Source organism: Phoca vitulina, unplaced genomic scaffold (assembly GCF_004348235.1).
Source record: "Phoca vitulina isolate PV1807 unplaced genomic scaffold, GSC_HSeal_1.0 scaffold22, whole genome shotgun sequence".
Lineage (NCBI taxonomy): Eukaryota > Metazoa > Chordata > Mammalia > Carnivora > Phocidae > Phoca > Phoca vitulina.
Genome location: NW_022589725.1, coordinates 3126761 through 3138438, shown reverse-complemented (window position 1 = coordinate 3138438; position 11678 = coordinate 3126761). Strand labels below are relative to the sequence as shown.

General features: G+C 56.0%; 1 protein-coding gene across 5 annotated transcripts in view; it reads left to right on the top strand.

The window, feature by feature from the left end:
* Positions 1-10986, top strand: part of TOX2 (TOX high mobility group box family member 2) — a 130562-nt gene extending 119576 nt beyond the window's left edge. For 4 of the 5 annotated variants that reach the window (XM_032419856.1, XM_032419858.1, XM_032419855.1 and 1 more), the window contains exons 4-9: positions 2591-2830; positions 5187-5414; positions 5858-5938; positions 6570-6965; positions 7649-7779; positions 10065-10986. In XM_032419856.1, coding sequence (XP_032275747.1) covers positions 2591-2830; positions 5187-5414; positions 5858-5938; positions 6570-6965; positions 7649-7779; positions 10065-10101 — 1113 coding nt within the window. In that variant the 3' untranslated portion in view covers positions 10102-10986. The remainder of the gene's footprint in view (positions 1-2590; positions 2831-5186; positions 5415-5857; positions 5939-6569; positions 6966-7648; positions 7780-10064) is intronic. The other variant, XM_032419859.1, reaches the window with a different exon arrangement.
* Positions 10987-11678: the final 692 nt, after the last annotated feature.

The window sequence follows — 11678 nt, the reverse complement described above, 5'->3', positions numbered from 1 at the left end:
TGTGTGTGTGTAGGGGGCATTCTACAGCCTGCAGGACATTCAGCAGCATCCCTGACCTCTATCCACTAGATGCTCGTAGCACCACGTCCACACACACACCAGTTGTGAAAGCCAGAAACGTCTCTAGACATGACCAGGTTCCTCGGCAAATGGTCCCTGTTTGAACCTCTGCCCTAGATACTAATATTATTAGAAAAGAAAATGTGAAAGTATAAATAAATTATTTAATTTGAAAGCTACACAAAAAGCCACTGATGATACCTGAGGTCAACATTCATAGAAAAGCAAAATTTAATTCCTAGAAAACTTGTCAAAATGTTTTTTTTTAAGTATAAGAACTGGTTCTTTGGGTAGATAAAACATATAAACCTTTGAGAAGGAAAGTTTTAAAAAGCAACAGGCATTCACAATATTGCAATTGGGAATTTAACTACAAAAAGCATAGAGCAGGTTAAAAATATGATAATATTATCCTAGGTATATGCTATTAGTGCTAAAATCTGGATGAAGTAGACAGTTTTAAAAGTATGTATTTATGTAACTAACTTATATATGTAACTCAAGAAAGTATGGGACCCAAAGTAGCCATGGAAAATATTATGAAAATCAGTCTTTCAAAAAGCACATAATACAAATGACAGCATTTGCCAAAGATAACCCCCCCCAAAAAAAAATGGAAGGGAAGAGAAACCTAAAAAAGAAAGTTCCTCAGAACTGAGGACACACCAGACAAATTCAAACAAATACATATCCAGGCAAGGATGGCGATGTTCAGATCAGACTCCGCTGAATTGAAGGCAAAAGGGAGGTGCTTTATAATAATATTAACATTTAATCCATAATGAAGGCATAATTGGAGTTTTCCTTTTGCAATAAAAAACAACGTCGAAGTCCCCAAACAAAACACTTTAAGTGTTGAAGGAAGATCGTGATGGAAGCAGAAAAGTTGCAGGTAACTTAGACGTGCCAAAAAAGGAAGGAAGGAATCAAAATCATACCACGAGGCCACTAATGGAGCAGGTTAATCTGCACACGAGCTCACCCTGTTCCTGCGGCCTGTGGAGCAGACACAAAGTATAAACATATTTCGGTCCCAAAGGAAAGCTTACCACAGTCTCAAACGTGCAAGTAGTACAGACGATGTCCTTTGATCACTTGTGTTAGTAGAAATTAGTAGCAAAGGGAAAAGAAACAAACAAACAAAATGAACCTCTTAGAAATTTCAAAACTTTCTTTCTCCAACACGTTTTTTAAACAACTCTTGGATGAAAGAAACTAAAAACTGAAATAGAAAATAAACACACAGAAGAGAACGCTAATGAAAATCTTTCATGGTGAAATCTATGAGAAATGTCAAAGTCATGCCCAGAGGCAACTTCATGGCATTAGACATATTTCTAATGAAATAGAATGGAAAGAATGAATTAGAAACATGACCAAAATCGGGGGGGGGGGGGGGGGCAGAAACGACAGTCACGCATCTTTTAGAATCAGAGGACGTAATTAATAAAGATACAGAAGATTAGATATTAAGGAATCAGAAAACGGAGAAGTGATAAACAATTTGAAATTTGATTCTTTTGAGGAGGAAGAAACCTCCCACATAATAAAAGGGGAAAATCCATGAGCTTGCCTAATGAAGAAAATGTGCGAGGAAAACACAGCTACTCGGCGTCAGAAATAACAAAGGAAGATAAACACAGGTGCAAAGGCAATAAAAATAATTACAAGAGTATGCATATTGGTATGCCTCACTCCACAGTGTGTGTGTGTGTGTGTGTGTGTGTGTGTGTGTGTGTGTGTGTGTATTTAAAATATTTAAGTGAAAAGGACACACTGTTCCACATAGGTGTTTAGTGTGAGCACTGCTTGTACGTAAAAATCAGGAGCTTTCTTATATTCCCAAAATAACCAGTTAGAAATATCATAGGGAAGATTTAACAAGAAAATTACTGACTTAGAGGAAGAGAAGTACATAGCTTTATTAAGAGATTTATTTATTGTATGTATTTTACAAACCCTTACACAATATATGACTTACTAGGTGCCAGGCACATTTCATCCTAACCAACCCTTGAAGGTAGGTTTAATTATTATCTGCATTTTTCTGATGAAGAAACTGGGGCACAGAGAGGTTAAGTAACTTAGCCAGAGTCACCCAACTTATAAGTAGCCGGACCAGGCTTCAAAATGCAGTCCGCTTTGAGCCTCTGCGCTCTTTGCTGTTGGCCCGCACAGTGAATAAATGAAGAGACACACGTGTTCCAGGAAGGAGGATTTGATGTCACAAAACGATCAATTCGCTGCTGGCCTGAGCTCTCTAGCAAGGGCTGAGCTGCTGACCGGCTGTCCAGGGTGACTCTCAACAGAAGGCAAACTGTCAAGGAGCTGTAGGCCGCCCCCAGGTGCCCCAGTCTCTCAGGGGTCAGAGTAGAAGGGCCACACTCACCTGGGCCTGGGAAAGTGCAGCTCACGTGGAGCTGGCCACCCTTCTCCTTGGCACGTCCCTCCTCTGAATCCCGCCATGTGTGGACGTGATGGTGGCGGGCAGGTCCTCTCTAACTCACCATGCCCCGTTCTCCTCTCTTAGATCCAGGAGATGGTCCACTCGGAGGTCGCCGCCTATGACTCGGGCCGGCCGGGGCCCCTGCTGGGCCGCCCAGCGATGCTGGCCAGCCACATGAGCGCCCTCAGCCAGTCCCAGCTCATCTCTCAGATGGGCATCCGGAGTGGCATCGCCCACAGCTCCCCGTCACCCCCAGGGAGCAAGTCAGCCACGCCCTCCCCCTCCAGTTCAACTCAGGAGGAGGAATCAGAAGCGCATCTTAAGGTAGGTAGGGCGGCCACGCAGGGCCCTAAGATGCCCTCCTGTCAGCAGGTGCCCAGGCCCTGTGTGGCAACGGGCATCACCTGCCTCGAGACCAGACCGCAAGAGTGCAACTGTGTCCTTTGCTGGAGGACACAGAGGAAGGAAATCAGCAGGTAGAACAGGGCCCACCGGCCGGAGCCCCTGGGCAGTGGAAAAGGCCCTGCTTGGAATTTGGGATTTCTGGCTGTGGCCGCTAAGTTAGCGGAGTGTCCTTGCCAAGCTGTGCCCCTCCACTCCCACGGCCTTCTGTATAAAGCAGAGATGACACTCACCCACGGCCAGGGGCTGGATGAGAGAATCCTGTGAAAATGTGAAGTCTTACTCCTCAATGGCCAGTGGGTCATTTCAGGGACATTGATGGCATCGGCAAGATCCTCAGGGTCACGTCTATGGTCACTTTGGCCTTTTAGGAGAAGATACTCTGACAAAGCTGTGCGGCCCAGCGAGGACACCCGGGCAGCACGAAACTGCCCCCCCCCCCCCCGGGGCACCCCCCCCCCCCCCCCCAGCATCCCTAGAGTCATGGGTGATCCTGCCTCTGAAGAACATGTCAGGGCTGAGAGGTCACCAGCTGTCCAGGCTTGTCCTTCCTTCACACTGACAACTCTCCCTGGCTCCGGAAGGCACTGTGTCTTACTGGGGTGGAAAACAGAGGCCAGAGAGCCCAGGGATGGCCTCGCTCGCAGCGACTCTCCCAATGAGCCTGTGGCAGAATCTAAACTTGATCCCCCAACTCCCACCTCCCCTTCTGCTTCCTCAGAGCTCTCACCCTTTCCACGCGGTGGCCCTGCAGACGCCTGGCAGGGGGCAGTTTGGACCTGGCAGGGGCCCTGACTGCCTGGGCTGGGTGTGTGCCTCTGGGTCTGGTCCGGCTGCATCCCCAGGACAACTTGGTCTCTACAGTAGGCCAGGCAGGAGCAGTTTTTATTTTCTTTTTTATTTAGCAGACACTGTTGGCGCCGAATACTGTTCTAAGCACATCACCAGCATTAACCCATGGGATCCTCATGACGGCCCTGTGTGGTCGGGGCCATTGTCCTCTCCGATTGGCAGATGGGAAAACCAAGGCCCCAGAGAGGTTACGTCAGTCTGGCTGCAGAGAGAGGCAGGAACAGGTGCAGCAGGGCTATGGGCTTCCCCTCACTGTCCCTCAGACATGCAGGCCTGAATCTTGCCCAGGGGCCCATGAATTCCCTATCAATTCCTGGTGTCACCCTCATCTGCTTGGTGCAGAGAGTGACCGTCTTCACTATAGGATCCAGGACCTTTGACCAAATTCCTGGTCCCCGTGGGGCCTGAGGGTCCTACCCGTGACCCACTGAGGTCTGTGGCAAGCATCCCTACGTGGCTCCCATCCCGCAAGCCCTGAGTCGCACACTCACAGGATTGCGGTCCTGCTTCGGAGGCCAGGCGTCCCGAGTGAGGCCGCACCCACCGAGTCACATAACCTCCTTCCCGTCCAGTCATTCCACAGGGCCCTGGGCACCAAGCCCCCTGCCCTAAGTCGCACACCTGGAAGTAGGTGGAAGACACCGATCTTTTGTGACTAAGGATCATCTTTGGGGATTATTTGTGATCACAAGAAGGGTGAATGGTTAAGAAAAATTGATACCCTCAAAACTCGGAAATAGGGCCGAGCACAGGGCTGCGCACGCTGTCTGCAGGCTCGCGCGGGAGGCCCCAGATTCCCTAGGAGAACGTACGTTGTCGGGGTTCATTACTCATGATCCATTCGGGGATTCTACACTCTGTAAAGGTACATGTTACCTTGGGAAAGAAGCGGCAGAGAGGTAAACAATTTTTGTCTGATTAAAAGGCAAATTAAGTTCTTCCTGTAGAGATGCAAATGACCTCTGCCCAGGAGAAAAGATTAAAAGCCCCAAAGGTGACCGTTTCATTGCTCTGTAGGGCAGGTTCTCTCATATTTCTTTGAGTCAACTTTGCCACCTTGCTGATTTTCATTCATGAGTGAAACAAAAACTCCCGGGTTCCTAGCTCCTACCCAGCACGTGTGTGTGTGTGTGTGTGTGTGTGTGTGTGCATGCGTCTGTGTGCTTGTGAGCGTGTGTGTGCACGTGTGTGCACGTGAGCATGTGTGTGTGTGTGTCCTTTGCCTCCCTCACCAGGGAGCGGTGAGCATGACAGCGTGGCCCACGCAGCCCGCGCTGGAGTCCAGGGTGGCACGTGCGCATGCGCAGAGCCGGACAGACGGGGTGGGGCTGCTGAGGAAGGTCCCCTGCGCCTCAGACTGGGGTGGGGAACCCGCAGGGGGAGGCCCTTGGCGTCTCTGCTTTCCTGACTCCTCTCACCTGTGCAGATGTCAGGAGAGAAGAGACCTTCAACTGACCCAGGAAAAAAGACGAAGAACCCAAAGAAGAAGAAGAAGAAGGACCCCAACGAGCCGCAGAAACCTGTGTCAGCCTATGCGCTCTTCTTCAGAGACACTCAGGCTGCCATCAAGGGACAGAACCCCAGTGCCACCTTCGGGGATGTGTCCAAAATTGTGGCCTCCATGTGGGACAGCTTGGGAGAGGAGCAGAAGCAGGTGAGTCTGTCCCTTCCAGGGCCCTCCCCCAGGGCGTTGAGGCCCTGGAGCCAATGACAGAGTTGGAATGTCTGAAATCAGGAAAAGCCTCCTGCTGGGGTCTCTCCTGGACTCAGTTTGCCCATCTGTAAGCTGGGAGGCTAGAGCCCTTCCGGGTCCGCTGTTTGCCAGCAGAGTTCACTAGCGGCTTAACCGTTCTGATTCCTGCTTCCTCTTCTGTTAAGCGAGAATAAGCATCTCTGTCCATCTTGTCCATCCAGCCGTGCCAGCCTGGAGTCCAGGCTTCCTCTCCCACTGACCATGCGCCCCTGGCCCCTCTCAAGGGCATCCAGGGAGAACAGGGAGCAGAACCAGCTCAGAGGCAAATGCCAGCTACCGGCGGCTGGACCTCCGGCTGATCGCCTGACCTCTCCCCAATGTTGCCCATGTCTTGGATCTTTCAGGCCTATAAAAGAAAGACCGAAGCGGCAAAGAAGGAGTATCTGAAGGCTCTGGCGGCCTACAGGGCTAGCCTCGTCTCCAAGGTAACACCCTGGCCCATCGGCCCAGCCCTGATAAGGGAGGCGCCCGGGCCCACGGGAATGGTCAGTGCCCTAGTTCCTGGAAAGGACGAATAAGCCCAGTGGGGTCACTCCTCCCGTGCACCTGCTTTGTGCCACGCTCATGCCGGCACTTTACGTGCATTTCGTTTCACTTCATTCTTCCAGTGGGGTTGAGCGGCGGGCCTGAAATGAGGAGCGTAGGTGCCTTGTCTGGAAGCTGTCACAGAGCACAAGGCATATGGGTCAGGCCGCAAAGGGCCAAGCACGGAGGGCGTTCCAAGTTGAGGGAACAGCACAGGCAGAGGTGTAGAGGCTGGAGAGAAGCATGGAGGATGGCCCGGCTGGATGAGGCCGGCCTCACAGGCCAGGCTGAGGAGGCTGGGCTTCCTCACGGGCAGGAGAGCCCCAGGAATTAACGCAGGGGGTGGTTGGATGGTCAGAGCCAAGTGCACCGAGGCCCTGGGATTACCTCTGGTTTGCCCGTAGCTCCCCGCCAAGGGGCCAGAGAGCCAGCCACGGACCATGTCAGCGGGTTGCAGACCCAGCGGGTCTCACGGCCCAAGTTCTGGCTTATCCGTCTTCTCCAGAGTGACTGGTGTCTGTCTCCTTGCAGAGCTCCCCAGAGCAGGGTGAGACCAAGGGCACTCAGGCGAACCCGCCGGCCAAAATGCTGCCACCCAAGCAGCCCATGTATGCCATGCCGGGCCTGGCCTCCTTCCTGACGCCGTCGGACCTGCAGGCCTTCCGCAGCGGGGCCTCTCCGGCCAGCCTGGCCCGGACGCTGGGCTCCAAGTCCCTGCTGCCAGGCCTCAGCGCGTCCCCGCCGCCGCCGCCCTCCTTCCCGCTCAGCCCCCCATTGCACCAGCAGCTGCCCCTGCCACCCCACGCCCAGGGCGCTCTCCTCAGTCCGCCTGTCAGCATGTCCCCAGCCCCCCAGGCTCCGGTCCTGCCCACTCCCATGGCACTGCAGGTGCAGCTGGCTCTGAGCCCCTCACCTCCAGGGCCTCAGGTAAGCAGGGCCCAGTGGGAACGTGCTCTTCAGGACCCTGGGTGGGGAAGGCAGGCAGCTCGGGGTTTCGGGTACCAGCCCGGGCCCTCACCGGCAGCACCACCTCGGCACCTTACCTCTCTGAGCCTCAGTCACCACGTCTGTGAAATGGGTCTAGTACACCTTCCCTGAGGTGTACTGGCTGCAGCGGACAGTTGACAAGTTCCCAGTCTTCAGAGTCTTAGGACACCCCAGGCCCTCCTTCTCCTATCCTCCGTCCAGTTCTGCTCTCTGGCCCAAGGCGCTGAGGCCATGCAGCTTCTGCCGGGTCAGCCCCGGCCCCTGGCTCTCCCCAAAGCCTTGGAGGCCTGACCCACTGAACATTCCACAGACTCACGTGGCTCAGCACAACAACTCCATTTTGCAGACTGGGAAACTGAGGCCAGAAAAAGAAAGGCCCTGAAAGCAGAGCCCTTCACCCCCCAGATGCAGCTAGGAGAAGGGTTGAATTTTCCAAAAGGTGCTCTGCAGGGAAAAGGAAGAAGCATTCCAGGCAGAGAGGCAGAGGGGAGGCTTTGGAGAAGCCAGAGGAAGTGTCCCTGTGAACTCCCGCGGGCACGGAGAGTTCCTGCCCCCCACTTGCCGCCTGCGCTGTGCACCCCATCATCTCTGCCTTGCTCACCCGCCTCCTTCCCCCTTGGCAGGACTTCCCTCACATCTCCGAGTTCCCCAGCGGTTCGGGACCCCGCTCACCTGGCCCGTCCAACCCCCCAAGCAGCAGCGGGGACTGGGACAGCAGTTACCCCAGCGCGGAGTGTGGCGTCAGCACGTGCAGGTGGGTCCTCCCCGCCCCACCTCCACCGATGCCGCCCCAGTGCTGCCCGAGCCGAAGAGGGGGCACGGGCTGCCCAGGGCTGGGGGGAGGCGAGGCCCCGTGGGTCACGGTGGCCCCGCAACCGCGCCTCGTGGGTGCTGGCTGTCCGCCGTCTTCATGAGAAGACGCAGAACAAAGCAAGACCCCAGAAGGACTCAGCGGGTCTGATGCCAGGGCTCTGCTTGGGAAAGGGGCCCAGCTTCAGTCTGGCTGTATCTCTTGCCGTCCTGGTTTTCTCACGAGGGCCGCCTTGTGACACTCACGGATGGGTCATCTGTCTTCCGTCGGGTTCCCTAGAAGCGGAGCCTGGGCAGCAGGATTTGGGCGCCCTTGATCATGTGGAGGGAGGGCTTGCAGGAGAAAGGGAGGGAGGGAGGGAGGGAGGTGGGACAGGGCCAGGGAAGGAGCCAGCGGGGGGTGTGCGCTCAGCCAGAGACTCACTTCAGCCTGAGCCCACCGGAGCTTGGTGCCCGTGCACCGCCCACTGCGTCTGGCCTTGAGGTTAGGGCTTTTTGTTCCCTGGCTCAGTCAGCCGCTGGCTGTGGGCTGCCCCGGGGAGTGTGGCCCCTGGAGGAGGCAGCTCTCATCCAGCCCAGGGCAGCTCTCTGGAGCAGAGGCTGCTGGGAGGGCAGGAAAGGGGACCTGGGGAGGCACCTGCGGCGTCCACCGCACCCTCGGCGAAGGGCCAACGAGCCAACACCAGGAGTCACACACCTTACTGGGACCCCCACTGCTACAGCCCAGCACCCCCTGACACACCAACCCCCAGGCCACTTGGCTTCTCCGTGGTCCTTATGTGGACCTCAGCCTCCGGGCCTCCTCTTCCATCCTGCGCTCTTAGCCTCTTAGCCTTTCAACGGCACGCTAGCGGCCCTTCCTCTCGAAGGTCTTCCTGCTCCAAGAGTCAGTGACCTCTCATTTCAGCAGCTGAAGAGGGAAATGGGGTGGAGAGGGCACCCAATTCCTTTCCCTGCCAACCCTGACTCCCATTCCCCTGGCAAGGACCAATCCCGTGGCCACCCCTGGGGTCTGTGGCCCCAGCAGTGGCTCCACAGCCTGGAAGGCGTGACGTGTGGGGGACAGGCAGCTTCGGCTGCCCCTAGCCCCGGCCGTTGGCCTTTCTGCCCCTCACCAGCCAGCCCGCCAGTGAGCCAGCAGACACGGCCCATGGCCCACGGCCAATGGCCGGTGCCCGGTGCCCGGTGGGAGTCTACCTGCGCGGGCAGACTCGGCTCAGCCCGAATCCCCTTCCCCACCCCCCAGCAGGTGCAGGCCCTCCCACCCCCGCCCTCCTGCCGCAGGCTTCCTTCCCAGTCAGAGTGTGGGGCTGGGGGCTCTTTAATGGGCATTATGAACCGTGTCCGAGCTTCCCCCCAACACGGAGGGCAGACCACTGCGGTGCCCTGCTTTACTTAATTTTTTTTAAATGAGGGAGACCTGGCGTATTAGTTGCAGGTGTACGGCATACACTCTGCAGTAGGCTGGTGTGTGCTGGGGACTGACCGCCGCCGGCGTCTAGGCAACACCCGTGGCCGCTCACTTACAGATGCTTTCCTTGTCCCGTGATAACTCGTAAGAGCTACTCTCTTAGCAACTTTCAAATACAGAAACTTACAAAAATGCAGTGTTATTAACTGTAGTCCCAACGCTGCACATGGCATCCCCGAGGCTTACTCATCTTCTCCCTGGAAGCTTGTACTTCTGACCCTTCCCCCATTTTACCCATCCCCCCACCCCGGCAACCAGCATTCTGTTCTCTGGCTCTGTCAGCTTGGTTTGGGGTTTGCGTAGGTGCCACATGTAAGTGAGATCACCCGATACTCGCTACTCGTCTTCCTTGGACTTACTTCACTTGGCATGATGGCCTCAAGGTCCCCCTGGCTCTCCATGAGGGAATGCCCTATTTTAAAAACACAGAAGGCGCTTTCCTCTGATTCTATGTGAAGTTTGCAAATGACTAAGCACGGACCGAGAGCCAGGCGGTGTTGGGACCACCTTCCTGCAGCGCGGAGGCCCGGGTGGTCCCCAGCCGGGATTCCAGGAGGGCAGCTGGGCTGGTGGCTTATGGCCCGTCGGGGGAGGGACCTGCACGTCCCCTCCCGTCCTCAGAGGGGCAGCGGGCGCCTCCGACTGGGGGTGAAGGGGACGCCTCCAGGGTGGGGCTGAGGCTAGCGAGCAGGTGGCCTGGCGCTGCCCCCAGGCCCGGCTGGGCTCCCACGGCTCTGACAGCCCTCCTCTCTCCCCAGCCTGCTCCCCAGGGATAAGTCGCTCTACCTCACCTAATCCCGCCTCCCCTGTCCTCCCTGAGGCTTGCTGGAGGGGCACCGCTCAGCGCCTGAAGGGCCCACAGCAGGAGGGAAGCCCGGGCAGGAAGCAGGATGACCGGGAAGAGAGCAGTGACACAACGACGACGCCCCAGGGCCGAGTCTCCTCCTCGACCTCCCAGCAGACCCTGCCGAGGCGGCCCGCCCGCAGCACCCGCGGGAACCTCCTGCCCCCCACCTGCCTGCTCCAGGGCTACCGCGGACCCCGCCCCTCGCCCTGCACTCCGCGCTCCGCGTCTGGACGGCCGGCCCCAGCCCACGCTCCCGGGGCTGCCCCCGCCCGGAGGGGCCGCCTTCCGACCGAAACGCACCCCCAGAGGCATGGGCCCGGCCGCCCGGCCGAGGACGCGCGAATGCGGCTTCACCGAGTGAACACAGATCGCCAAACCTCTGAACTGTTGGCTCCATGTAAGTAGTTGCCTAAGTGTTTTAGAACCGTGCTGAAGACGTCGTCGATAAGATGATTTTGTGGGGGAGGGGAGTAGTTTCCTTTAAGGTGAAGAGCATTTTATATGACCCCTTAGCACATATTTTTCTTTAAGTTTTCTCTTGGGGATGAGCACAAAAGCGGCTGCCAAACTGTTTCCGCCCCTGTAACAGCGAGAGCGGGACCACTTAGAGCCACACTCGGAGACGTTGCGCTTTTTTTTTCTGGTTTTTAACCCTGTGTCCGTCTATTTAAAATTGCCAACAATGACTTTTGTCTATTTATGAAGCAAAGTTGAGAAGAGAAATGCAGTGTATCATAACGTGTGTGTGATTTTCGGGTTTGGTTTGGGTTTTGGTTCTTAACGTCGTTTGCAGCAGTTTCCTGGCCCTGGCAAGTGTCCGTCCCAGTGCCCAGTGCTTCTCTCAGTTTCTTTATAATAAAACTTCTGAAAAGTTGAAAATCCGTCTGTCTCTTCGTGCCCTTGGCAAGCCGGAGCCAGGCCTTCCGACGAGGCATTTGGTGGCGGCTCCGTGGGCTTCGAGTCCAGGCTCACCTGCCGTGTACTCTCCCCGAAGATCTGCGCGGACCGCGGGGCCTCCCCGGCCTCAGTGTTGTCCCCTCCGGAAGTAGGACGGTGGCGCCAACACGCGCCGGTCTGGTGATGAGCAGGGGTTATGGGCACAGAGTGCTGGCCGTGGGGGGGGCAGGCTCCCCGTCTGGTGGAGGCGAGAGGTGGGTTCCGGGAGCCCGGGGAGGCGGGGCAGGGGGGCTTCTCCAAACCTGAATGTAAGGGGCAGCCCAGACAGGGGACTCTAACCCAGATTTCCCGACAGATGTTAGGTGGTGATACTTACAAAAAAAAAAAAAAAGTAATATGTGACGATTTTAACTGCATCTGGAAAAATAACAGTTTCTTGGTATGGAGGAGCTTTTGGGAGCTGCCCCTGCTGGGCCTCGTGACATGGCTGCTTTGGGGTGGGGACCAGTGACCCAGACGGAGGAGCCTCCCCCTCCCCAGTCCGCTCTCAGGGCCTCTCCCTCTGTGATCCCGAAACCTCCCTTCTCCCAGAAAACAGCCCCAGGGCTGGTGCACCATCTCTCTGCGA